We start from the raw sequence: 26,713 nt of genomic DNA, 5'->3' as shown, positions 1-26,713 counted from the left end.
CCCACAGCATGATGCTGCCACCATCATGTTTTACTGTGGGGATGGTGTTCTTGGGGTGATGAACTATGTTGGTTTAGCACCAGACATAGCGTTTACCTTGGTGGCCAAAAAGTTCACTTTTGGTCTCATCTGACCACAGCACCTAACTCCATACATTTGGAGAGTCTCCCACATGTCTTTTGGCAAATGGGAAATGAGCCGTAGAAATTTTGTGTGTGAGTAAAGGGTTTTTTTTGCCCACTCTTTCATAAAGGTCACTTCTATGGACAAATACTCCAGTCTCTGAATGGGAACTCTGCAGCTCCTTCAGGGATACCTTTGGTCTCTGTGCTTCCTCTCTGATTAATGCCCTCCTTGCTCGGGCTGAAAGTTTTGGTGGGCGGCCATGTCTTGGGTGGTTTGTTGTGGTACCATGTTCTTTCCATTTGATTATAATGGATTAGATGGTGCTGCGGTAATCTTCAGAGATTGCAATATTTTTTTCTATAACCCAACCCTGTCTTGTACTTCTCAACAACTTTGTCTATGACTTGTTTGGAGATCTCCATGGTCCTCATGGTATTTGGTTAGTGGTGCCTCTTGGTTAATGGTGTTGCAGCCTTTGTGGTGTATCAGAAAAGGTGTGTATATACTGACAGACCATGTGACGCTTTGATTGCACACAGGTGGACTTCCTTTCACTAAGCATGTGACATAGGCCGGGGTCACACTTGCGTGTGTAATGCGAGAAACTCGCGCGAGTCTCTCGCATCAATACCCGGCATAGAAATACATGCAGCCACACACTGCGGTCTGAGTGCCGACAGTAGTGTCGGGTATTGATGCGAGTTTCTTGCATCACACTCGCAAGTGTGACCCCGGCTTTATGAAGATAATTGCTTGCACCAGAAATTTTTAGGGGCTTCAAAGCAAAAGGGGTGAATACATATGCACATACAATTTTTTTCTTATTTAATCCCATGAATTTAATTTATGCCTATATTTTTCTCACCACTTTACCAACTCAGACTATTTCGTGCTGATGCATCACACACAAATCGGATTCTAATAATATTTAACCACAGGTTGTAATGTAACAAAATAGGTAAAAAGCGAAGTGGTGAATACTTTTGCAATCCACTGTACTGCAATCCAGAAGTTATGCAATATATAAAATGAGTGATCAAAGGATCACAGGTTAAAGTTCGCTAATTAAATAATGATAATAATTTTATCTATATAGCACCAACATAAACCACAGCACTTTACAATTTAGTGGGGACATGTGCAGCCAATAAAGACATTACCGAGTAACACATACTGTAGCTCAACAGTTACAGGAGAAGTGAAGGCCTTGTTCATAAGCTTATAATCTATAATTAAATGGGGGGAGCACTATAGGTAAAACGTATTTGTCATGTATGATCCAGCCATAAACTAAAAAATTAAATAAAAAAAGTTGAAAATCTAAAATATCTAAAAAAAAACTTCACCCTCCTTTCTCAGCTTGAAAATAAATAAAAAAAAAATAAAAAGCAATAAATATATCTGGTATTGTCCGTATAAGTCTGCTCTATCAAAATAATAATAATCTTTATTTATATAGCGCCAACATATTCCGCAGCGCATTACAGTTTAACAGTTTCAAACACAACAGTCATAAGTAACAATATAATAGTAATTAATCCATATGATAAATGCAGTAAAGAAGGCAAAAAATCAAAACCTCATAATTTTTGTTTTTTGGTTGCCCCATCGCTCGCAATTTTTTTTTTTTAATAACCATAGGTTTGATATCGACATATTCTTACTGACCTGAAATATCCTATTTGCATGTTAGCTTTACTGCACAATAAATGTTGTAAAATTGAAACTCAAAAAGCTATGACGGAACTATATTTCTTTTATCATTTCATCCCATTTGGATTTTTTTTTGCTCACCTTATTTCTGTATATTATATGATAAAGTGAATAGGGTCAATCAAAACTATAACTTGACCTGCAAAAATAAGCCTTCATATGGCTTTGTTGATGGGAAACTAAAAAAAAAAAAAGAATGGAATGGAAAGTAAAAAATGAAAATTCACTCGGAAATTAAAGGGTTAAGAATAAGATGACAGCTATGCTACTGTATATGGATGGTTACCTTTAGTTCTTTGATATTGCTCAGAGGGCAACAATAAGGAGGAGCAATGTGGTCGCAGGATTAGACTAGGTGTGCTCTTTAACTAAGGAGGTGTGGTTGTGTATTGGAGGGATATGAACAGAAAGGAGGACATTTTGAATGTAAACTATTTCCAAAGTTGTTTATTTTTTTATTTAGGATGCATTGAATCTATATAAAAAAAAAGTGTACACCTTCCATTGGAGAAAAGTCCAGAGTAGCTATGTAAGGGCTCATTCACACGTTGGTTTTTCATGTATGAGGTCTATGGGCCTGTGCACATGTCAGTGATTTATTGCAGGCCATCTTTGCAAAATACCGCAGACATCTCCAACATTGATCCGTGTCAGGTCAAACTCAGCAATGAAGGTCTATGGCTCAGTGAAAAAAAATCGGACCGCACTAGGATGTCATCTGATGATCTGTGTGGCGTCTATACAAAGGAGAAGATGAAGAAACTTTTTCATTTTTTTTCATCAGTAAAAAAATTTACGAAACCCTGATGAAAATCATTGATTAAACTTAGTCTGTTTTTTTCATAGGTCAAAAAAATTGATGTCATACTCTTAAGGAGGCCTAATAAATGCATTCATTAGTGATGGAATTACAACACACTTAACATTACTGATTAGAATAATCAGGCCTCATCCCAAGTGATTACATATGACAAGTGCTAAACCGTTCTGTCACAAATAAAACAGCAGAGAATGTGACTACCACATGTTATTCTAGCCTCAAAATAATCATTATGTCTTCTCACTCCTTTCCTTTTCCAGTACCAAGCAGTGTGGCCCTTAGTGCAACTACTCAGATTCCTGTTCAGGCTTCTCCAGGTGTGTATTGCTATACACTACTAACCATCCATTATGAGTCACCATTAACCCACTGCCTTTTCCCCCAGAAACTGCACCCCTATTGTCCATAGGGTGTGTCTTGTATCGCAACTCAGACCCAGTTTATTGAATATATGATTATATAAACCAGTATGTATAACACACACTATGTTTGACGCACACATCTATAAGGCCGGAGTCCCACTAGCGAGAAATACTGACGAGTGCTCTGCGATAAAAAAATCGCATAGCACTCAGACCAATATTAATCTATGGGGCAGCTCACATCATCTGTTGTTTTCTCGGCCGTATTATACGTGCGAGAGAAACCTCAGCATGCTGCAATTGTCACCGTTTTAGGCCGGTTTCACAGGTCCAGATAATTCCGGTACTGGAAAAAAACGGTACCGGAATTATCCATGTCCGTGTGCCCCTACGTTTCTGTGGAACATCAGTGTGGCACACGTGCGTGCCCGTGTGCCCACTGGGTACCACACGCACCGTGCTGGGTACCACACGTACCAGCATCTGGTGCTGAAGCCCCATTCATATCTTCCCTGCAGCAGCGTTTGCTGCAGGGAAAATATGAATAATAGTGTTTAAAATAAAGATCTATGTGCCCCCCGCCCTCTCACCCCCTGTGCGCCCCCCCCCCCCCCCCCCCGCTGTTCTGAAAATACTCACCAGGCTCCCTCGTTGGCTGTCGCTGCTTCCTGGCCTGGCCGCATCTTCTCCTGTATGCGGTCACGTGGGGCCGTCGATTACAGTAATGAATATGCGGCTCCACCTCTATTAGTCAGGGACATATATAAATCTAACGGATATGTAATGTATTACTGTATGTAAACCATGTCTCATATCCTGTTGGGTTCTGTAATGATTTTACAGAACCCAACAATTGAATTATTGGCTATTCTGCTATCTAACTCTCTATGAAATATAAACATCTATAAAGGTGTGTCACTGATCTATATATATATATATATATATATATATATATATATATATATATATAGACTGTATATATGGTTTCACGAATATTTGAGCCCATAGATGCATTATATGTCCATTTTGCAAGCCAGCGAGAAAATCTCGCCATACGGATGCCATACGGATGTCACACCGATGGTTACATGCGAGAAATTTGCATCCTCACACTGCACACGGATGATATATGGATCACTGTTCAGGGAACATTTCTGCGATTCTTGTCCGTGTAAACCGGACCGATTTTTTATACGTTATGTGTGACTCCAGCCTAACACTCACTATCTATAACACACACATTATGTATTACACATTATGTATAATACGCACTATGTATATCACACAAACACACTATGTATATCACACAATATGTATGACATGCACGATGTATAACACATATTATGTGTAATACGCACTACATATAACACACACATTATGTATAATGCACACACTATGTATAACGCACATACACTTTGTATAATGCATTCATTATGTATAATACACACACACTATGAATAATGCACACACAATGTATGACACACACATTGGGAATAACCTGCTATGTATAACACACGATGTACAAGTATAACATGCACTATGTACAGCACATACTTTGTATAACACCCACATTATATATGAAACGCACAATGTATGACACACATATTATGTCTAATCCGTACTATGTATAACACACACATTACATAGTGTGTATTATAACATAGTGTGTATTATAAAAAGTGTATGTGTTATACTGTACACTGTGTGCAGAATTATTAGGCAAGTTGTATTTTGATCACCTGATACTTTTTATACATGTTTTCTTACTCCAAACTGTTCAGGCTTGAGAGCCAACTACAAATTAAGTAAATCAGGTGATGTGCAAATGTGTAATGAGGAGGGGTGTTGTCTAATGACATCAACACCCTATATAAGGTGTGCTTAATTATTAGGCAACTTCCTTTACTTTGGCAAAATGGGCCAGAAGAGAGATTTGACGGGCTCTGAAAAGTCCAAAATTGTGAGAGGGATGCAGCAGTCTTGAAATTGCGAAACTTTTGAAGCATGATCATGGAACAATCAAGCGTTTCATGGCAAATAGCCAACAGGGTCGCAAGAAGCGTGATGGGCAAAAAAGGCGCAAAATAACTGTCCATGAATTGAGGAAAATCAAGCGTGAAGCTGCCAAGATGCCATTTGCCACCAGTTGTGCCATATTTCAGAGCTGCAACGTTACTGGAGTAACAAAAAGCACAAGGTGGGCGATACTCAGGGACATGGCCAAGGTAAGGAAGGCTGAAAAACGACCACCTTTGAACAAGAAACATAAGATAAAACGTCAAGACTGGGCCAAGAAATATCTTAAGACTGCCTTTTCAAAGGTTTTATGGACTGATGAAATGAGAGTGACTCTTGATGGGCTAGATGGATGAGCCAGAGGCTGGATCAGTAAAGGGCAGAGAGCTCCACTCCGACTCAGACGCCAGCAAGGTGGAGGTGGGGTACTGGTATGGGCTGGTATCATCAAAGATGAACTTGTGGGACCTTTTCGGGTTGAGGATGGAGTGAAGCTCAACTCCTACTGCCAGTTTCTGGAAGACAACGTCTTCAAGCAGTAGTACAGGGAGAAGTCGGTATCGTTCAAGAAAAACATGATTTTCATGCAGGACAATGCTCCATCACATGCCTCCAACTACTCCACAGTGTGGTTGGCCAGTAAAGGTCTCAAAGAAGAATAAATAATGACATGGCCCTTGTTCACCTGATCTGATCCTCATAGAGAACCTGTGGTCCCTCATAAAATGTGAGATCTACAGGGAGGGAAACCAGTCCACCTCTGGGAACAGTGTCTGGGAGGCTGTGGTGGCTGCTGCATGCAATGTTGATCGTAAACAGATCAAGCAACTGACAGAATATTTGGATGGAAGGCTGTTGAGTGTCATCATAAAGAAAGGTGGCTATATTGGCCACTAATTTTTTTGGGTTTTGTTTTTGCAGGTTATAAATGTTTATTACTAAATTTTGTGGAGTTATATTGGTTTACCTGGAGAAAATAAACAAGTGAGATGGGAATATATTTGGTTTTTATTAAGTTGCCTAATAATTCTGAACAGTAATAGTTACCTGCACAAACAGATATCCTCCTAAGATAGCCAAATCTAAAAAACCCCACTACAACTTCTAAAAATATTAAGCTTTGATATTTATGAGTCTTTTGAGTTGATTGAGAACATAGTTGTTGATCAATAATAAAAATAATCTTCTAAAATACAACTTGCCTAATAATTCTGCACACAGTGTATATGTAAAGTGAAAAGTTTTGCCATTGCTATAGAGCCATCTTGTGTTTATCAGTGGAACTGTAGCATAAAAACCACTACAGTTGACACTTTTTCACCCAACAACCTGGAATGTCATGAATGTACTGGTCCCAACCTTCAACAGATCTGTTGCAACACATGCACATTCACTTTCCAATTTCTTATACCTAGTAATAACCACTGCCGTATACAACTTTCACTAAATCTATAAAGAGTTAATAAATTAAAGTATCCTAGAGATAGCATGCACATCAGAGCTGCATGGTTCATATGTTATGGTATATGACAATGTCAGGGTCTTAGTTACTTAGCTAGTGCTGCACTATTTATACACATTTAAAAAAATTTCCCATCTGTCTTATTTTCAGCTACAATCAATACTATCAATATTCTGGCCAATGTATCGAATATAACAGGTGTGTATTCATTGCATATATGTTGGGGGTCACACACAATAAGTTTTAAAATTAGCACCATTGTTATGTAATCTGAGAGCTACATGATGAAATATAGGGACTTAATTTGTCACTTATTAGGTTGTGTGTTGCTGTTTCAATAAAATCAGTGTTTTATCAGCAGGAGATTATCACTAGAGGACTAGGTGTCTCATCCCTGTAGTCATCCTTCTTTTTATAACCCTGCCCCCATCACTGATTAGCAGCTTCCTGCCTGCCTCCTGGAGAATATGAGAAGTTCCAGCAAGATTGGAAAAGGGCAAATTTTGCGCCTATCTTTAAAAAAGGAACAAAGATGGAGCCAGGAAATTACAGGCCAGTGAGCCTTACTTCTATACCAGGAAAGATCTTTGAACAAATTATTAAACAGCATGTATACAAGTACGTGTATAAGAATACAGCAATTATCCAGAGCCAGCATGGGTTTGTAGCAAACTAGTCATGCCAGACTAATCTAATTTCCTTCTATGTTGGTATCACTGACTGGGTGGATCAGGGAAATGCGGTAGATATAGTGAATCTCGAGTTCAGCAAAGCATTTGATAAAGTATCTCATACTATCCTTATTGAAGAAATGACCAAGTATGGGATTGGCAAGGCTGCAGTTAGGTGGATTCATAACTCTTTGAGTGATCGTACTCAAAGAGTGGTGATACATTTTTTTTTAATCAGATAAATTTTTATTAAGGAAAACAATTATAACATATGAAATCAAGCTATCATTCACATATAATCATATATTTTATGAACAAAACTCCCCCCCCTTCTCCCCCCTCCCTTCGAGACCCCCTTAGTGCCTTCCTCATTTCCCATCCAATATTCCTTTCCCAAGCCAAATACAATTGTATATTATGAACATCATCTATAACATTATGCATCCTCCCCACAAATCTAATTCCATTCTATCCATGGCTGCCATATCTTTTGAAATACATTGAGTTTATTTCTCTTAGGATAGATACTTTTTTCCAATAATATTATATGATCCGCCTGCGTAAGAAAGTATCGTCTAGTCGGAGGCTCCTCTCTAATCCAGAACCGAGCTATCAATTTCCTTGCTATGAATAACAATCGCCAGTTTAACCATAGATACCGCTACTATTTCTTCCACATAACCTAATATACAGACCAAAGGGTCTCTGGGAATTACACACCTATATATCAATTCAATCCGATTCAATACAACTGTCCAGAAGGCAGACAATCTAGGGCAATGCCACAGCATGTGTAACATCTCTGCCCATTCCTGCGAACATCGTGGACACTCGGAATCAGACCTCAAGCCCATCTTGAACAGTCTATTGGGAGTTCTGTAAGCTCTATGAATCACATATAGTTAAGACATCCTCCCAGGTTCGCTCATAGAGATCTTAGGCACATATTCTAAAATAGATTCCCATCTATCATCATTTATCTCTCCCAATTCAGCTTCCCATTTCATTCTAGACTTGATGGGATGTTTAACTAGAAAGGTGAATAATAAATCTCTATCTCTATACACTTCGGAAATTGCCCCCCTTGTCCCGCTGTTTTCCAAAATGGAAGCCAGCATGATATCTATCTGGATCTCAATAAGTTTTCTCCGACATTGCGACTGATATGCATGCTGAATTATTTTATGATATAAATTTAAATGTGATAACTGGAATTCTGTTTGTAACTCCACGAATGACTTACCGTATTTTTTGGACTATAAGACGCATCGGACCATAAGATGCACCCCAAATTTGGGTGAAAATTGCAGAAAAAAAGATTTTTTTATAATATGTGGGTCCATCTTATTGTTCGAATTTACAGTATCTTACCTGAGGGCTGGCGGTGGCAGAGCAGGGTCACAGGAGGCATGGTGTCGGCAGAGGTGGGGTGATGCGGTACGGCATGCACCTGAGCAGGGCCCCTTCCTGCTTAGGTGGGCAACGCCACCCGTGGCCATTTTCCTGAAGGCCTCAGGAAGATGGCCGCCACCACCGATAACGCCATGATTCACCCGACTCTGCTGCTTACCGGGCTGCTGCATCACCTCACCTGTGGAAGGGACCCCGCTCACGCCATACCGCCTCCTCATCCCCGCACCTCTGCTGCCGCTGCACCTCTGCCGCCGCCACACCACTGCCGGTAAGCCTGTATTCCAACTATAAGACGCACCCCCCATTTCCCCCCCTTAGGCCCAAACCCAAGGGGCAACAAAACCGACCACAAGTAATTCCATTCTACACAATCAAAAGCCTTATGGGCATCCAAAGACACTACTACTCTCTTTCCAGCATTTTCGGCTGGAATTTGCATATTTAAATATAATCTCCTTAAATTGATTGCTGTAGATTTTTGGGTATAAATCCAGATTGATCTGGGTGGATTACTTTATCAATAACATGGGTTAGTCTGCTGGCCAAGGCCTTTGCCAAAATTTTTATATCCGCCGTAAGGAGTGAGATTGGTCTGTAGGACTCCGGATTCAACGGATCCTTATCAGCTTTAGGAATGACCACAACAATGGCCTCTCTCAAAGATGTAGGTAGTGGTGATACATTTTAGCACATCCAATTGGAAGAGTGTTTCAAGTGGTGTACCCCAAGGCTCTGTCTTGGGCCCAGTGTTGCTCAACATTTTTATAAATGATCTAGCTAAGGGAACTGAAGGTAAACTGTTTTGCAATGCAAAGTTAGGTGGGATAGCTTAAGGTACCGTCACATTAAGCAACTTACCAACGAGAACGACAACGATCCGTGACGTTGCATCGTCCTGGATAGCGATCTCGTTGTGTTTGACACGCAGCAGCGATCAGGAACCCGCTGTGACATCGCTGGTCGTCGCTGAAAGTCCGGAACATTATTTGGTCGTGAGGACGGCGTGATTCGTCCTGTTTGACAGCAAAAGCAACGATGCCTGCAATGTTTTTCCATGGAGCGAACAACCAGCGAGAACGATAAGTACGTCACTGGATCGCTCCTGTATCGTTCTGCTGTTACAGTGTTTGACGTCTCCTAGCGACCTAAACAGTGACGTTGCAGCGATCGGCATCGTTGTCTATATCGCTGCAGCGTCTCTTAATGTGACGGTACCTTAAAACTAGAGAAGAAAGAGAAAGGATTCAGAAGGATCTAGTAAAGCTTGAACAATGGGCAGCAACTAATGGAATAGTATTCAGCAGGGAGAACTGCAAGTTTCTACATCTGAGAAAGAAAAGTGAAAATTACATCTACAGAACGAGAAGAACAGAACTAAGCAACAGCACGTGTGAAAAAGACTTGGGCATACTAAGACATCACAGACTACACATGAGTCAATAGTGTGATGCAGCAGCAAAAAAGGCAAAGAGTTCTAGGATGTATTAAGAGAAGCATATAGTCTAGATCACATGAAGTAATTATCGCCCTCTACTCCTCCTTGGTCAGGTCACATCTGGAATACTTTGTCCAGCTCTGGACACCACATTTTAAAAAAGACATTGAAAAACTGGAGCAAGTTCAGAGAAGAGTTACTAGGATACTGCAAAGTATGTCATACAGTGAATGGTTAAGGGATCTGGGAATGTTTAGCTTGCAAAAAAGAAGGCTAAGGACGGCACACGTGCTACTGACTCTGAGGATTATAGGTGTTATGAATAGGTAATTCAGAACCACAATGGACCTTGAAGTTCAGAGCACACAAGTGACCTGACAAAAACCACAAAACATAGGACGAGCTCTGAGACGTGGAAACTGCTGACCGCAATCCCTAAACCTATCAAACCACACTAGAGGTAGCCGTGGATTGCGCCTAACGCTCCCTATGCAACTCGGCACAGCCTGAGAAACTAGCTAGTCCTGAAGATAGAAAAATAAGCCTACCTTGCCTCAGAGAAATTCCCCAAAGGAAAAGGCAGCCCCCCACATATAATGACTGTGAGTAAGATGAAAATACAAACACAGAGATGAAATAGATTTAGCAAAGTGAGGCCCGACTTACTGAATAGACCGAGGATAGGAAAGATAGCTTTGCGGTCAACACAAAAACCTACAAACAACCACGCAGAGGGGCAAAAAGACCCTCCGCACCGACTAACGGGAACGGAGGTGCTCCCTCTGCGTCTCAGAGCTTCCAGCAAGCAAGCAGAACCAAAAAAGCAAGCTAGACAGAAAATATAGCAACAAAAGGACACAAGCAGAACTTAGCTTATGCTGAGCAGACAGGCCACAGGAACGATCCAGTAGGAAGCAAGACCAATACTAGAACATTGACTGGAGGCCAGGATCAAAGCACTAGGTGGAGTTAAATAGGGCAGCACCTAACGACTTAACCTCATCACCTGAGGAAGGAAACTCAGAAGCCGCAGTACCACTCGTGACCACAGGAGGGAGCTTGATCACAGAATTCACAACATATAGGCCCTTGCTCCATCAGGGTTTCCTATACCTCCAGTTCCTGCACTCCACTTTCTCCTCATCCTCCATCTCCAAAATGTCATCTCGGAGCACGTCATCCATATCAGTCGGAGGCTAGAAGCACTACAGCACTGCCTCAGTGAAGTGGCAACAGTCTCTGCTGAAGCAAATTTGTTTAGGTGACAAACAGCACACCAGTGCTCAGTTGTGGAAAGGTATAACAGACCAGACAGATCTGTGGCTCTTGCCACTGAACCTACAACTAGGCCTGGTCTTGTGTGATAACGCGTAAGCTGATGGCAGCTCTGAAGTAAAGCTCGCACATGTACCATGCCTGGCCCATGTCATCAATTTAGTAGTTTCAGCGTTTTCTGAAAATCTACCCAGATTTAGCTGAGCTACTTGTGAAGGTACGCCACATGTGTGCCCATTTCTGCCAGACTGCTACAGCTGCCGCCGGTCGGTAATTCTGCAGCAGCACTTGCAAGTGCCAGTTCACCAACTGGTGTGCAAAGTGACCATGTGCTGAAATTCCACAATAAACATGTTGGCAAAGCTTTGTAAGCAGCAGAGGGCAGTAGTAGAATACCAGTTGCAACATGCCCGTCGGTATTCCGGTCAGCCTCCACACATAACAACCGACGAGTGTGCATGGATGTCTGACATCTGTGAAGTTCCACAAAACTTTGAGGAATCAACCACGATGGTGAGCTGCGATGATCCCATAATCAGCGTAACCATCCCACTTCTGTGTCTACTCAAACGCTCGCTGCTCACAATTAAAGAGGATTCTATGTGTTGTGAATTCTGTGGCAGAGCTCCCTCCTGTGGTCACAAGTGGTACTTCGGCTGATTCTCTCTGTGAGCTTCCGTTGGTGGAGGAAAGTGGTACTGTGGCTTCTGAGTTTCCTTCCTCAGGTGATGTGGTGAAGTCGTTAGGTGCTGCTCTATTTAACTCCACCTAGTCCTTTGATCCTGGCCTCCAGTCAATGTTCTAGTATTGGACCTGTTTCCTCCTGGATCGTTCCTGTGGCCTGCTGCTCTGCATAGCTAAGTTCCGCTTTGCTATTTTGTTTGCTGTTTTTTTCTGTCCAGCTTGTCTATTTGTTTTTCCCTGCTTGCTGGAAGCTCTGGGACGCAGAGGGTGTACCTCCGTGCCGTTTAGTTCGGTACGGAGGGTCTTTTTGCCCCCTTTGCGTGGTTTTTGTAGGGTTTTGTGTTGACCGCAAAGTTACCTTTCCTATCCTCGCTCTGTTCAGAAAGTCGGGCCTCACTTTGCTAAATCTATTTCATCTCTACGTTTGTCTTTTCATCTTAACTCACAGTCATTATATGTGGGGGCTGCCTTTTCCTTTGGGGTATTTCTCTGAGGCAAGGTAGGCTTATTTTCTATCTTCAGGCTAGCTAGTTTCTCAGGCCGTGCCGAGTTGCATAGGGAGCGTTAGGCGCAATCCACGGCTGCCTCTAGTGTGGTTGGAGAGGATTAGGGATTGCGGTCAGCAGAGTTCCCACGTCACAGAGCTCGTTCAATGTTTTTGGGTTATTGTCAGGTCACTGTATGTGCTCTGACCTCTATGTCCATTGTGGTACTGAATTACCTTATCATAACAGTACTGGAGGCCTAAAGTACTAATGATTCTCAATAGAGGGAAAAAAGAAGTTCTGAGACCATTTTTTTTTCTCTGCACTGTGTTTTGCCTTTTTTTTCCCCTAGACATTTGGGTGGTTCAGGACACAGGTGTAGCGATGGACATTAAAGGTCTGTCTTCATGTGTGGATCAGCTCACGGCAAGAGTACAAAATATTCAAGACTTTGTGGTTCAGAATTCTATGTTAGAACCGAGAATTCCTATTCCTGATTTGTTTTTTGGAGATAGAACTAAATTTCTGAGTTTCAAAAATAATTGTAAACTATTTCTGGCTTTGAAACCTCGCTCCTCTGGTGACCCAGTTCAACAAGTTAGGATCATTATTTCTTTTTTACGTGGCGACCCTCAGGACTAGGCATTTTCTCTTGCGTCAGGAGATCCTGCATTAATTAATATCGATGCGTTTTTCCTGGCTCTCGGATTGCTGTACGATGAACCTAATTCAGTGGATCAGGCAGAGAAAAATTTGCTGGCTCTGTGTCAGGGTCCGGATGAGATAGAGGTATATTGTCAGAAATTTAGAAAGTGGTCCGTACTCACTCAATGGAATGAAGGTGCGCTCGCAGCTATTTTCAGAAAGGGTCTCTCTGAAGCCCTTAAGGATGTCATGGTGGGATTTCCTATGCCTGCTGGTCTGAATGAGTCTATGTCTTTGGCCATTCAGATCAGTCGACGCTTGCGTGAGCGTAAATCTGTGCACCATTTGGCGGTATTACCTGAGCTTAAACCTGAGCCTATGCAGTGCGATAGGACTTTGACCAGAGTTGAACGGCAAGAACACAGACGTCTGAATGGGCTGTGTTTCTACTGTGGTGATTCCACTCATGCTATCTCTGATTGTCCTAAGCGCACTAAGCGGTTCGCTAGGTCTGCCACCATTGGTACGGTACAGTCAAAATTTCTTCTGTCCGTTACCTTGATCTGCTCTTTGTCATCGTATTCTGTCATGGCATTTGTGGATTCAGGCGCTGCCCTGAATTTGATGGACTTGGAGTATGCTAGGCGTTGTGGGTTTTTCTTGGAGCCCTTGCAGTGTCCTATTCCATTGAGAGGAATTGATGCTACGCCTTTGGCCAAGAATAAGCCTCAGTACTGGACCCAGCTGACCATGTGCATGGCTCCTGCACATCAGGAGGTTATTCGCTTTCTGGTGTTGCATAATCTGCATGATGTGGTCGTGTTGGGGTTGCCATGGCTACAAGTCCATAATCCAGTATTAGATTGGAAATCCATGTCTGTGTCCAGCTGGGGTTGTCAGGGGGTACATGGTGATGTCCCATTTCTGACTATTTCGTCATCCACCCCTTCTGAGGTTCCAGAGTTCTTGTCTGATTACCGGGATGTATTTGATGAGCCCAAGTTTGATTCCTGGTAGTAAATTCCCAAAAGGTCGACTGTTTAATTTATCTGTGCCTGAGCATGCCGCTATGCGGAGTTATGTGAAGGAGTCCTTGGAGAAGGGGCATATTCGCCCGTCATCGTCGCCATTAGGAGCAGGGTTCTTTTTTGTAGCCAAGAAGGATGGTTCGCTGAGACCTTGTATAGATTACCGCCTTCTAAATAAGATCACGGTTAAATTTCAGTACCCCTTGCCGTTGTTATCTGATTTGTTTGCTCGGATTAAGGGGGCTAGTTGGTTCACCAAGATAGATCTTCGTGGTGCGTATAATCTTGTGCGTATTAAGCGAGGTGATGAATGGAAAACTGCATTTAATACGCCCGAGGGCAATTTTGAGTATCTAGTAATGCCATTCGGACTTGCCAATGCTCCATCAGTGTTTCAGTCCTTTATGCATGACATCTTCCGAGAGTACCTGGATAAATTCCTGATTGTGTACTTGGATGACATTTTGATCTTCTCGGATGATTGGGAGTCTCATGTGAAGCAGGTCAGAACGGTGTTTCAGGTCCTGCGTGCTAATTCTTTGTTTATGAAGGGATCAAAGTGTCTCTTTGGTGTTCAGAAGGTTTCATTTTTGGGGTTCATCTTTTCCCCTTCTGCTATCGAGATGGACCCTGTTAAGGTCCAAGCCATCCATGATTGGACTCAGCCGACATCTCTGAAAAGTCTGCAAAAGTTCCTGGGCTTTGCTAATTTTTATCGTCGCTTCATCTGCAATTTTTCTAGTATTGCTAAACCATTGACCGATTTGACCAAGAAGGGTGCTGATGTGGTCAATTGGTCTTCTGCTGCTGTGGAAGCTTTTCAAGAGTTGAAGCGTCGTTTTTCTTCTGCCCCTGTGTTGTGTCAACCAGATGTTTCGCTTCCATTCCAGGTCGAGGTTGATGCTTCTGAGATTGGAGCAGGGGCTGTTTTGTCGCAGAGAAGTTCTGATTGCTCGGTGATGAAACCATGCGCCTTCTTTTCCAGGAAGTTTTCGCCTGCTGAGCGAAATTATGATGTGGGCAATCGAGAGTTGCTGGCCATGAAGTGGGCATTCGAGGAGTGGCGTCATTGGCTTGAAGGAGCTAAGCATCGCGTGGTGGTCTTGACTGATCATAAGAACTTGACTTATCTCGAGTCTGCCAAGCGCTTGAATCCTAGACAGGCTCGTTGGTCGCTGTTTTTCGCCCGTTTTGACTTTGTGATTTCGTACCTTCCGGATTCTAAAAATGTGAAGGCGGATGCTCTGTCTAGGAGTTTTGTGCCCGACTCTCCGGGTTTATCTGAGCCGGCGGGTATCCTCAAAGAGTGAGTAATTGTGTCTGCCATCTCCCCTGAATTGCGGCGGGTGCTGCAAAAATTTCAGGCTAATAAACCTGATCGTTGCCCAGCGGAGAAACTGTTTGTCCCTGATAGGTGGACGAATAAAGTTATCTCTGAGGTTCATTGTTCGGTGTTGGCTGGTCATCCTGGAATCTTTGGTACCAGAGAGTTAGTGGCTAGAACCTTTTGGTGGCCATCTCTGTCGTGGGATGTGCGTTCTTTTGTGCAGTCCTGTGGGATTTGTGCTCGGGCTAAGCCCTGCTGTTCTCATGCCAGTGGGTTGCTTTTGCCCTTGCCGGTCCCGAAGAGGCCTTGGACACATATCTCTATGGATTTTATTTCAGATCTTCCCGTCTCTCAAAAGATGTCAGTCATTTGGGTGGTCTGTGATCGCTTCTCTAAGATGGTCCACTTGGTACCCTTGTCTAAATTACCTTCCTCCTCTGATTTGGTGCCATTGTTCTTCCAGCATGTGGTTCGTTTACATGGCATTCCAGAGAATATCGTTTCTGACAGAGGTTCCCAGTTTGTTTCGAGGTTTTGGCGAGCCTTTTGTGGTAGGATGGGCATTGACTTGGAAACCTTGGAAACATATCTGAGATGGTTTGTTTCTGCTGATCAGGATGACTGGGTGTCCTTTTTGCCTTTGGCTGAGTTCGCCCTTAATAATCGGGCCAGCTCGGCTACCTTGGTTTCGCCGTTTTTCTGCAACTCTGGGTTCCATCCTCGTTTCTCTTCAGGGCAGGTTGAGTCTTCGGACTGTCCTGGTGTGGATACTGTGGTGGACAGGTTGCAGCAGATTTGGACTCATGTAGTGGATAATTTGACCTTGTCCCAGGAGAATGCTCAACGTTTCGCTAATCGCAGACGCTGTGTGGGTCCCCGACTTCGTGTTGGGGATTTGGTTTGGTTATCTTCTCGTCATATTCCTATGAAGGTTTCCTCTCCTAAGTTTAAACCTCGTTTCATTGGTCCGTATAGGATTTCTGAGGTTCTTAATCCTGTGTCTTTTCGTCTGACCCTTCCAGATTCTTTTTCCATACATAACGTATTCCATAGGTCATTGTTGCAGAGATACGTGGCACCTATGGTTCCATCTGTTGATCCTCCTGCCCCGGTTTTGGTGGAGGGGGAGTTGGAGTATATTGTGGAGAAGATTTTGGATTCTCGTGTTTCAAGACGGAAACTGCAGTATCTGGTTAAGTGGAAGGGTTATGCTCAGGAAGATAATTCCTGGGTTTTTGCCTCTGTTGTCCATGCTCCCGATCTTGTTCGTGCCTTTCATATGGCTCATCCTGGTCGTCCTGGGGGCTCTGGTGAGGGTTCGGTGACCCCTCCTCAAGGGGGGGGTACTGTTGTGAATTCTGTGGCAGAGCTCCCTCCTGTGGTCACAAGTGGTACTTCGGCTGATTCTCTCTGTGAGCTTCCATTGGTGGAGGAAAGTGGTACTGCGGCTTCTGAGTTTCCTTCCTCAGGTGATGTGGTGAAGTCGTTAGGTGCTGCTCTATTTAACTCCACCTAGTGCTTTGATCCTTGCCTCCAGTCAATGTTCTAGTATTGGACCTGTTTCCTCCTGGATCGTTCCTGTGGCCTGCTGCTCTGCATAGCTAAGTTCCGCTTTGCTATTTTGTTTGCTGTTTTTTTCTGTCCAGCTTGTCTATTTGTTTTTTCCTGCTTGCTGGAAGCTCTGGGACGCAGAGGGTGTACCTCCGTGCCGTTAGTTCGGTACGGAGGGTCTTTTTGCCCCCTTTGCGTGGTTTTTGTAGGGTTTTGTGTTGACCACAAAGTTACCTTTCCTATCCTCGCTCTGTTCAGAAAGTCGGGCCTCACTTTGCTAAATCTATTTAATCTCTACGTTTGTCTTTTCATCTTAACTCACAGTCATTATATGTGGGGGCTGCCTTTTCCTTTGGGGTATTTCTCTGAGGCAAGGTAGGCTTATTTTCTATCTTCAGGCTAGCTAGTTTCTCAGGCCGTGCCGAGTTGCATAGGGAGCGTTAGGCGCAATCCACGGCTGCCTCTAGTGTGGTTGGAGAGGATTAGGGATTGCGGTCAGCAGAGTTCCCACGTCTCAGAGCTCGTTCAATGTTTTTGGGTTATTGTCAGGTCACTGTATGTGCTCTGACCTCTATGTCCATTGTGGTACTGAATTACCTTATCATAACAGCTATGCATGTAGACCAGATGGAGATGGAGGAAGATAGTACATAGGGTTATACTACCCAGCCATGCCTCATCTCATCTTCTGAGCGCGGCTTGGGTCTTAAGGAGGAGGCTGAGGAGGAGGAAGCTGAAAAGGAGAAGAAGGAACAGGAGATGGTTTATATCTGAATCTACTGGAGTGCTGTCTGCCTTTCTTGGATCTGTATCACAGAAGTTGTTTGGATTTGGCGAACTGTGCTCCAGCAAACCCCCTTAATAAAACTGGTATGTGCATTGAATGAATTGTCCCTGTCTGGTCAGTGCCTTAGTAATGATACAGTCCTTATTACATTTATGCAATGGTCATTTAGCATTAACCTCTTAACGACTGCCGATATGCCTTTTAATGGCGGTAGTTAAGGGTACTTATTCCTCAGCGCCACTTTTTTAACAGCGCTGCAAAATAAATTTATAGCGCCCCCCAGAGTCGGAAAATCACCGGAGACCCCGGAGAACATGATTCGGGTCGGTATTTACTGTCCCCAGTGTTGCAATCAGACGGCAAGCGCAAAAGAAAAAAAAAGTCAGATTTCCCATTTATTTCTCTCTCCTCTGATATGATCTAGCACATCAGAGGAGAGAGAAATAGGGTCCCCCGAGCCACCCTGATACCTCTGGTGTTCCCCGGTCCCTCCAGCACTGTCCCCTGGCCCTCTGCATCTTCTCCCGGGAAGAACATGGCAGGTGCATGCGCTGTGCGCCCGCCGAGATCTGGTGGCCGGCACCCGGCAACAATAGGAGATTTTTCCCTATTGGTTAATTTTGATCACTGTGATAGGGTCTATCACAGTGATCAAAATAAAAAAATAGTAAATCAAACTCCGCTTTATCACCCCCTTAGTTGGGTAAAAATAATAAAATAAAATAAAAATATTTTTTTCCTTTAGGGTTGAGGCTAGAGCTAGGGTTAGGGTTAGAGCTAGGGTTAGGATTGGGCTAGGGATAGGGTTGGGGCTAGGGTTAGGTTTGGGCTAGAGTTGAGGCTAGGGTTAGGGTTGGGGCTAGGGTTAGAGTTAGGGTTGGGTTAGGGTAGGGGCTAGGGTTAGAGCTAGAGTTAGGCTTGAGCTAGGGTTAGGGCTAGGGTTGGGGCTAGGGTTGTGTTGGGGTTAGGGTAGTGTTGGGGTTAGGGTTGTGGTTAGGGTTATGGTTAGATTTGGGATTAGGGGTGTGTTGGGGTTAGGTTTTGGGGTTAGGGCTGTGTTAGGGTTGGAGTTAGAATTGGGAATTTCCACTGTTTAGGTACATCAGGGGGTCTCCAAATGCAACATGGCGCCCACCATTGATTCCTGCCGTCTGAGCCCTGTCATGTGCCCAAACAGTGGCTTTCCCCCACATACGAGGTATCGACGTACTCAGTAGAAATTGCACATCAAATTTTGTGGTTCATTTTCTCCTGATACCCTTGTGAAAATCAAAGTTTGGTTCCAAAGTACATTTTTAGCGAAAAAAGTAAAATATTCATTTTTTCCTTCCACATTGCTTTAGTTCTCGTGAAGCACCTGAAGGGTTAATAAAGTTCTTGAATGTGGTTTTGTGCACCTTGAGGGGTGCCGTTTTTAGAATGGTGTCACTTTTTGGTATTTTCTGTTATATTGACCCCCCAAATTCACTTCAAATGTGAGATGGTCCCTAAAAAAATGTTTTTGTAAATTTTGTTGGAAAAATGAGAAATCGATGGTCAACTTTTAACCCTTACAACGTCCTAACAAAAAAAAAATATGTTTCCAAAATTCTGCTGATGTAATGTAGACATGTGGGAAATGTAATTTATTAACTTTTTGGTGCAATATGACTCTCTGATTTAAGGGCACAAAAATTAAAAGTTTGAAAACTGCAAAATTTTGAAAATTTGCTAAATTTCCATTTTTTGCTTAAATAACGCAAAGAAATGTTACCACTAACATGAAGTACAATATGTCATGAAAAAACAATCTCAGAATCAGTGAGATCTGTTGAAGCATTCCAGAGTTATAACCTCATAAAATGACAGTGGTCAGAATTATAAAAATTGGCTTGGTGTTATGACCTGGTGGTTAAGAGGCCACACTGAAATGACCTGGTGGCTAAAACGCAACATGGAACGAGCTCTGAGAAGGTGGTATCTCTACTGACCGCAGTCCCTAATCCTAACAACACAACTAGAAATAGCCGTGGGATGTTCCTGACTCTCCCTAGACACCTTGTCACAGCCTCAGATATAACTACCCCTAAAGAAGGAAATAGAAAGCTATCTTGCCTCAGAGAAACCCCCAAAAGGAAAGATAGCCCCCCACAAATATTGACTGTGAAAGGAGAGGGAAATGACGAACACAGAAATGAAATTAGATTTCAGCAAAGGGAGGCCAAAACTAAACTAGATAGACAGAGAGCAAAGGATACTGTGCGGTCAGTATAAAAACTACAAAATCCACGCAGAGTTTACAAAAATGAACTCCACACCGACTCACGATGTGGAGGGGCAAATCTGCTTTCCCAGAGCTTCCAGCTAGCCTGAATAAGACATAGTGACAAGCTGGACAAAAGAGACAAAATGCAAAGCAATAGAGTCCAAACAAATGGACAAACAAAACTAGCAAAACTTATCTTTTGCAGACAAGGACTGGCCATATGAGAAATCCAAGGGAAGAATCAAATCCAACCAAGAACATTGACAGCAGGCAAGGACTAAAGCCCAGAGCAGGTTTAAATAACAAACCCAGGCAAGGCGATTAGTGAAGGCAGCTGCTACAACTACCTAACGGAGCAGCAGTTCCACTTGAAACCACCAGAGGGAGCCCAAGGGCAGAACTCGCAAAAATACCATTAGCAACCACAGGAGGGAGCTCCAGAACGGAACTCACAACACTTGGTCATTAAGTACCAAATTGGCTCCGTCACTAAATCTTATAACCTATGTGGTTGTGCTTCATATTTGATTTGGCTTTAGATTGCTATGTTTACTTCTTTGAACATAATAAAAGTTCATTTATAAGTGGTGCCCTTCTAACTTATTAATGCTATTCTAATTCCATGTAACTTTTGATCATTTTTACTATCCAGTACTACTGTGAAAACTGTCAAAACTTCATGTTAATATCAATAATGTAAGTGATTGCCCAGGATTAAAGTGATTGTCCGGTCTTAAACTACAAGTCTGCAGCCACTCTATGTGACGGCAGCCTAGTCGTGCGTACAGAGCCATTTGAGGATTCTTCAGTTGCGGTGCCAGGAGTGACGGTCGCGTGACAGTATGTGATTTACATGTGGTCATGTGGAGGCTAGATGTGCGCAGCCTCTCTCAATGCAAGCGTCTTGAGTGAGGCTGGAAACAGTGTAGTCAGAATGTGGCCGGTAGTATGCAAATCACATACTTGCATTCACATGACTGTCTGCTCCCATCTCTGGCACAGGAGAATCCTCACAGCACACTGCGCGCAATGCAAGGTATCACAAGTCTGCCACCGGCAGACTTGTACCTTAAGGCCGGACAACCCCATTAAAACACAGAGGACTGTTTTTTTTTTATGTAGAATCGCAGCTCATGCCCATTTAAGTTAATGAGATGAGTTACAGTTTCTTAGGATGGAGAGTTCATTAACCACCTTAGACCTGAAATATTGCGTAAAAAGCTCGGAAGTTAATGTGCACAACGTAGTTTCTCAGAAATGTCATGACTTTTAGATTTTTTACACTAGTTCCACCAACTTTTTGTTAAGTGTTCAGATCTTTGTGAGAGCGTAGTATAGCTCAACAGGTTCGCTATAATTTATTAAACTTTTAAAAGAAATTTATTCCCAGTCCATGATTGCAGTTCACCAGAGAAGTTGCCAGAACACGACATCCAATGTCATATAGATTTTAGGACTGGGGAAAGTTCTTCAGGTTTTGTCTTTCCTTTCCAGCTTTATGGTTCCTTGACCAATACTAAGACTATCACCTTACATTCCTTTGTTGTGTTTACAGAAAAGGATAGGTTCTTGTAATGCTCAAAACATCCAAATTTAATGTGTATAGGTAAAAAAAAAAAACATTTCACACTCTCACATGAAGATTATTCATTTATCTCAAAAACATAAACTGACCGTTCCCGTTAGAGATTGAAACTTCATCCTATAGATGTCTGTCGCTCATTATACAATGTATCATTATTTTTTTAAGTTGGTGCCATTTTTTCATCTAAATAAAATTAATTATAAATTATTTTTTATTTTCCTCTTACAAAAGCTTGTGGTGTTGGAGGTCCCTCGGCATTAACCAGAATAGTAGGAGGAACAGCGGCTGCATTGGGTTCTTGGCCCTGGCAGGCCAGTCTACGCTACAACGGGAATCATAAATGTGGAGCTACGCTCATCAGCCATTCCTGGCTGGTGACTGCTGCTCACTGTTTTTCCAAGTAAGTTAAACATTAGAACATACTGTCAGTCATTAGTTACCGTACTGCTAATCATTGTGAGTGATGTCTAGTGCAGTCAGCTACCACAAATCTGCTCTGTGTGGCCTCAGTGGTCTCTCCAAGTTACTTTAAGGGAATTTTAGCTGCAGATTTTGCTGTAGACATTTCAGCTCCATTCATCTAAATTGGTTTGTTTCACATGAAGTGGACAGTTACAAAATTTTCTGCAATGAACATTGCATCATGTGAATTCACTCTTAGGGTAGGCTTGGATTATTAGGTCATTCTCGTGTACTAAGAAGAAATCCTAGTCAAAAGTCAATACTATTTTGACGATATTTTCAGATCTGATGCTTTTTTATGTAAAAGGTTTTGAGGTTTATCTTTTATGCTTTTTTGTGTGTTTTTTGGAAGGGGTGTGCTTTATGACATGAAAGTCAAATTTGCAGCAGATTCTATCAGAGAAGAATGACACACCACCTCTTTTTCCACAAAAGGTTTTCAAAACCTTGTTGGAAAAAAACTTTCTGTATGAGCAGCAATGTGAAAATCCCACTGAAATCAATATCAAAGAGTACTTGCAACAGTTTTTAATGTGAATTTTAGAGCAGATCCACTTAAAAACTGTATGTGAACATACCCCAAGGACTATTTCAGACATTGCTGTGCTTTTTTTCTCGTCAGTTTAGGGAAAAAAACTTTTATAAAATCATATGCATATGCTGCACTTCTTTTTCTTGCATTTTTTTACTTACGTTGTGTTTTTTGAAACTGCAGGATGCAAATACTTTCAATGTTCTTAGTGCATTTTTCTCTATTGACCTCATAGACTGAGCAACAAAACATGCAAAAAACAAACAGAAAATGCATAAAATAATCACATTTTTCTGCGTTTAATTGCATTTTTAGCGCAATTGTCTGCTTTTTTCTTGCAGGAAAAAAAGGGCAACAAGACTGTGTTTGAACATTACCCTTAGGGTATATTCACAAACATATTTTTTTACGCATTTTCAAGTGATTCTCTGCGTTTCGGACACCTATTTGTACATGTAGTGTATTTTTTACGGATTTCCTGCAGCTAATCTGCCACAAAATCTGCAGGAAAAAAAAATTGTTGTGGATTGCACCTTATGCATTGAATTTGCAGTTATAATCCAAAGAAGGAGGTTGAATGTAGCAAATTTTTAATCTGCACCACAGGCAAGTTTACATGCTGAAAATTTCTGCAATGTTTTGCTGCTACTGTATTACGCTGCAGATTGTTCGCACGCAAATTTACCTGGAAAATCTAGATCATATGCACCACATGAGCATTTACCCCTTATCTGTTTATCTAAATGCCCTTCTTTCCACAGAAGCAGAGATGTGAATTCTTGGACAGTCATCTTAGGAACCATTTCTTTAACTTCGGGGTCTGGTTTAAAGCTTGAAAATGTAATTTTCCATGAGAACTACACCATTGGAGAATACCAAAATGACATTGCACTTCTCAGGTTATCAACTCCAGTAAACTTCACGGCATATATCCAAACAGTATGCTTACCGGATACACTGGATTTCTTTCCTGACAACTCCTCGTGTTTTGTAACTGGATGGGGGACACTTACCGATGGAGGTTAGAAATAAAATGTTTCATCACGTAAAAGAAATCCTCATTGAAAAGTTGTAGACGGAAATGTATAATATTTTTTCTTTTTTGTAAAGGGAGTTTATCGTCAGTTTTACAACAGGCCGAATTAAAAATCATCAATTCTACTTTATGCGGCAGATATCAGATGTATGGATATCTTATAAAGCCTTCCATGATCTGTGCTGGTTATATAGAGGGGAAAATCGATTCATGTCAGGTATGTTTATTGTAACCCTGATCAGTGGCGTAGTGTGTGTTACCAGTCCCTGGGGTAAGGCAGATAAGCCAGTAATAATGCCTTTTCAATGCCCCTTTAAAGTGACACTCCACCCTTGGACCAAAAAAGTGAGTATATATTTCTCCTGTACAGGCACCCTACCTGGTTCCCTCCGTTTGCCCACGCTGCCTACTCCAGTGAGATTGGTGATCCTTTCCTCTTGTTTTCAAGATGGCCCCGAAGGAAAAGCACACTAAAATCAGTATAGAAGGCAACAGGAGACAAATGGAGAACATGTAGGGTGATCTTACTTAAATGTATAGTCAGTTTTCAGTTCCAGGGTAGAGGGTCATTTTAAAACAAATAATGTCCTCTGAGGTCCCCTTTAGAAAGTATTAATGACTGTTTGTTACCACTTTAAAAAATAATGAGTGTCCGAGTTCTCTCCTGCTCCCTATACTCAGAGAGGGCCAGCACAGATGGCACAATGTAGTGACAGGATTGTGCCACCTTGCCATGTTTTGTAGGCTAAAGCCCTACAGCAGCCCGAAGCCTACAGGATGGAGAGCGGTGGAGCGGCTGGGGTCAGGCCTATTGCTCCCTGCTCCACTACAGGATCCAATTATATCGGCGTCATGTTGATGTACATACAGTACAAAATGTCGCTTTCACAAAAATAGAAGCAGGGCAAGTCGACTAGCCTGGATCTATGGTTCTGGTGACGCAACCGATACATTTTCTTTCAAAATTTTGTGCATCTTAAGAATTTGGAGCCCAAGGCCCCTCCTCCCCCTGCTATTTCACCAACCCTGGTGAATATGTTACTCAATTTACATCAAATGTAATGGCATCCTAATGTAGAGCACCCTCTTGTATGTTAGCTAGTAGAGGGGATTGTTCACACATGGAGTGAATAATGTGCTTTTGAGCCAGCCCAGAGATCCACACAAAGTGAGATTTGTTAAGACCTAAATGTCACCTGCAAAATTGTGAGGCCATTTTCCTATGTATGGTGGGTATGGTTCTGGGTACATGCGGGTACTGCAGCATAGAAACCCTGCCTAGGGCACAATGACAACAGCAGAGCCACATGCATGGAACATGTACAGCAATGCACAGAGGCTGTATGGCTTCATAGTACACAGCTGCACAGGCTCCGTCCTATGCTGTACATATGGAGATCAGTGTAGAACATGTATTAAGGGCTTGTCTCATGAAGTCAGCCCCTGTTCATATGCACCATTAGGGGGATCCCATTATTACAACCAAATATGAGAGCTGCTCCTGTTCTGGCAGACAATTAATTGATTGATGAGGAATATCTAACCATGTTTTGTTTGTTTTTTTAAACCCAATCCAATACGCTGCTCTAGTAATAAATTTTTTTTCTTTTTTCCTTTATTCTAGGGCGACTCAGGAGGACCTTTGGTTGCACTACAGTCTAATAACCGATGGTCACTCATAGGAATTGTTAGTTTTGGCTATGGATGTGCCTTACCAAATAAGCCTGGTGTGTACACTAGGGTGACATATTTGCGGAGCTGGATAAAACAAGAGACTGGTGTGTAAATTGTCCAATCGCAAGACAAAATGGACAACATTATACTGTTAACATCCTCCAATACCAAGATTTCACCATTTCGATTTTTAGTTCTACCTTGGGAGATGTGGATGTTATCTTTTAATGGTAAAGTATGATACTAAGTGACTCCTATGGAGTAGACCTGTCCGCAGCTAGATGGTGGATCGTGCCTATAGTTGAGAGGCACAATTCACCATAATGGACAGTAGGTAGGACAGCGCTCATTTTAATTATGAGTGCAAAATTTGAGATTTAACCTTTAAATATATATATATAAAAAATAGTTAAAGGGAATCTGTCAGCAGGATTTTATATCACAAACTATTTCTATGTGCATGTACTGCAGCTCTTTTAAAGACAAGTCCAGCAGTACTGTTACATGGCCAGTCCATTCCTTCATTACTGATAAATTAGCATTTTAATTGATATGCAAATTGCTATGCTGTGTGACTTCAGGCAAATGAGCTGTCAATCAAGCAGGAGGAGGCATCAGTGGATAGGGAATAGAGCTGGTGTGACAGAGGCTTCAGATCTATCACAACTCTTCAACATCATTTGCATATAAATTCAAGCACTGATTTCTCAGGAATGAATTAACAGGCTGGTCATGTAAATGTATTTCTGGAATTGTCTTTGAAAGAGCTGCATGCTCATATAAATAGTTTGGAGTGTAAAATTCTATTGACAGATTCCCTGTAAGCAAAATGTGATCTTCTAAATGTCATATTCAATGTGTGAATTTAGGCTCCTGGAATCATTTCAAATTATTACTATGTACTTGATTACTTGGTGCACAAGCAGTGATAAATAATTTGTATATAGATTTTTGTATTTATTAGTCGGTGAAGTAAATAAAATATATAAAAGTACATAAATGGTGTATTTATTGACTTTGCTTCCCTATCAGTACGCTAATGTGTCGCCCCAGGGTCCTGGTCATCGCAGTGGCATTGCTTTCCTCATGGATAGAGTGATGTTATGTTTGGAAGCGATGAAGGAGATCTTCTTCAGGTAACCACAATGCATATAACATGTTCACACTCCAGGCCAGAAGGGGGAGCTCTAAACCTGTTTAACGTGAACTACCCTATAAAGATATTCTGTTCTGGAGGGAAAGAGAGTTGTCAGTTTCAGTTCAGAAAGTGAGAGACACAGAGGAGAGCAGATCGACGTAGAGTGTCCGAAGGTCTGAAAGGGCCGTGTAGCTCCTGGAAAGAGACATACAGAAAGCCGAACATTGTTCAGTAAGTGTGC

At 42.2% G+C, this 26,713-nt stretch overlaps 1 protein-coding gene across 2 annotated transcripts in view; it reads left to right on the top strand.

Moving 5' to 3' along the window:
* The window catches only part of LOC138653989 (transmembrane protease serine 11C-like), a 61,014-nt gene extending 34,693 nt beyond the window's left edge, over positions 1 to 26,321 (top strand). The window contains exons 7-12 of one of the 2 annotated variants that reach the window (XM_069743380.1): positions 2,920 to 2,976; positions 6,650 to 6,697; positions 21,862 to 22,030; positions 23,386 to 23,645; positions 23,735 to 23,877; positions 25,285 to 26,321. In XM_069743380.1, the coding sequence (XP_069599481.1) occupies positions 2,920 to 2,976; positions 6,650 to 6,697; positions 21,862 to 22,030; positions 23,386 to 23,645; positions 23,735 to 23,877; positions 25,285 to 25,446 (839 nt within the window). In that variant the 3' untranslated portion in view covers positions 25,447 to 26,321. The remainder of the gene's footprint in view (positions 1 to 2,919; positions 2,977 to 6,649; positions 6,698 to 21,861; positions 22,031 to 23,385; positions 23,646 to 23,734; positions 23,878 to 25,284) is intronic. The other variant, XM_069743381.1, reaches the window with a different exon arrangement.
* The last annotated feature ends 392 nt before the right edge of the window (positions 26,322 to 26,713 follow it).

The sequence above is a fragment of the Ranitomeya imitator genome, chromosome 1, assembly GCF_032444005.1.
Source record: "Ranitomeya imitator isolate aRanImi1 chromosome 1, aRanImi1.pri, whole genome shotgun sequence".
NCBI classification, from domain to species: Eukaryota; Metazoa; Chordata; class Amphibia; order Anura; family Dendrobatidae; genus Ranitomeya; species Ranitomeya imitator.
This window is presented reverse-complemented; position numbering and strand designations above follow the sequence as displayed.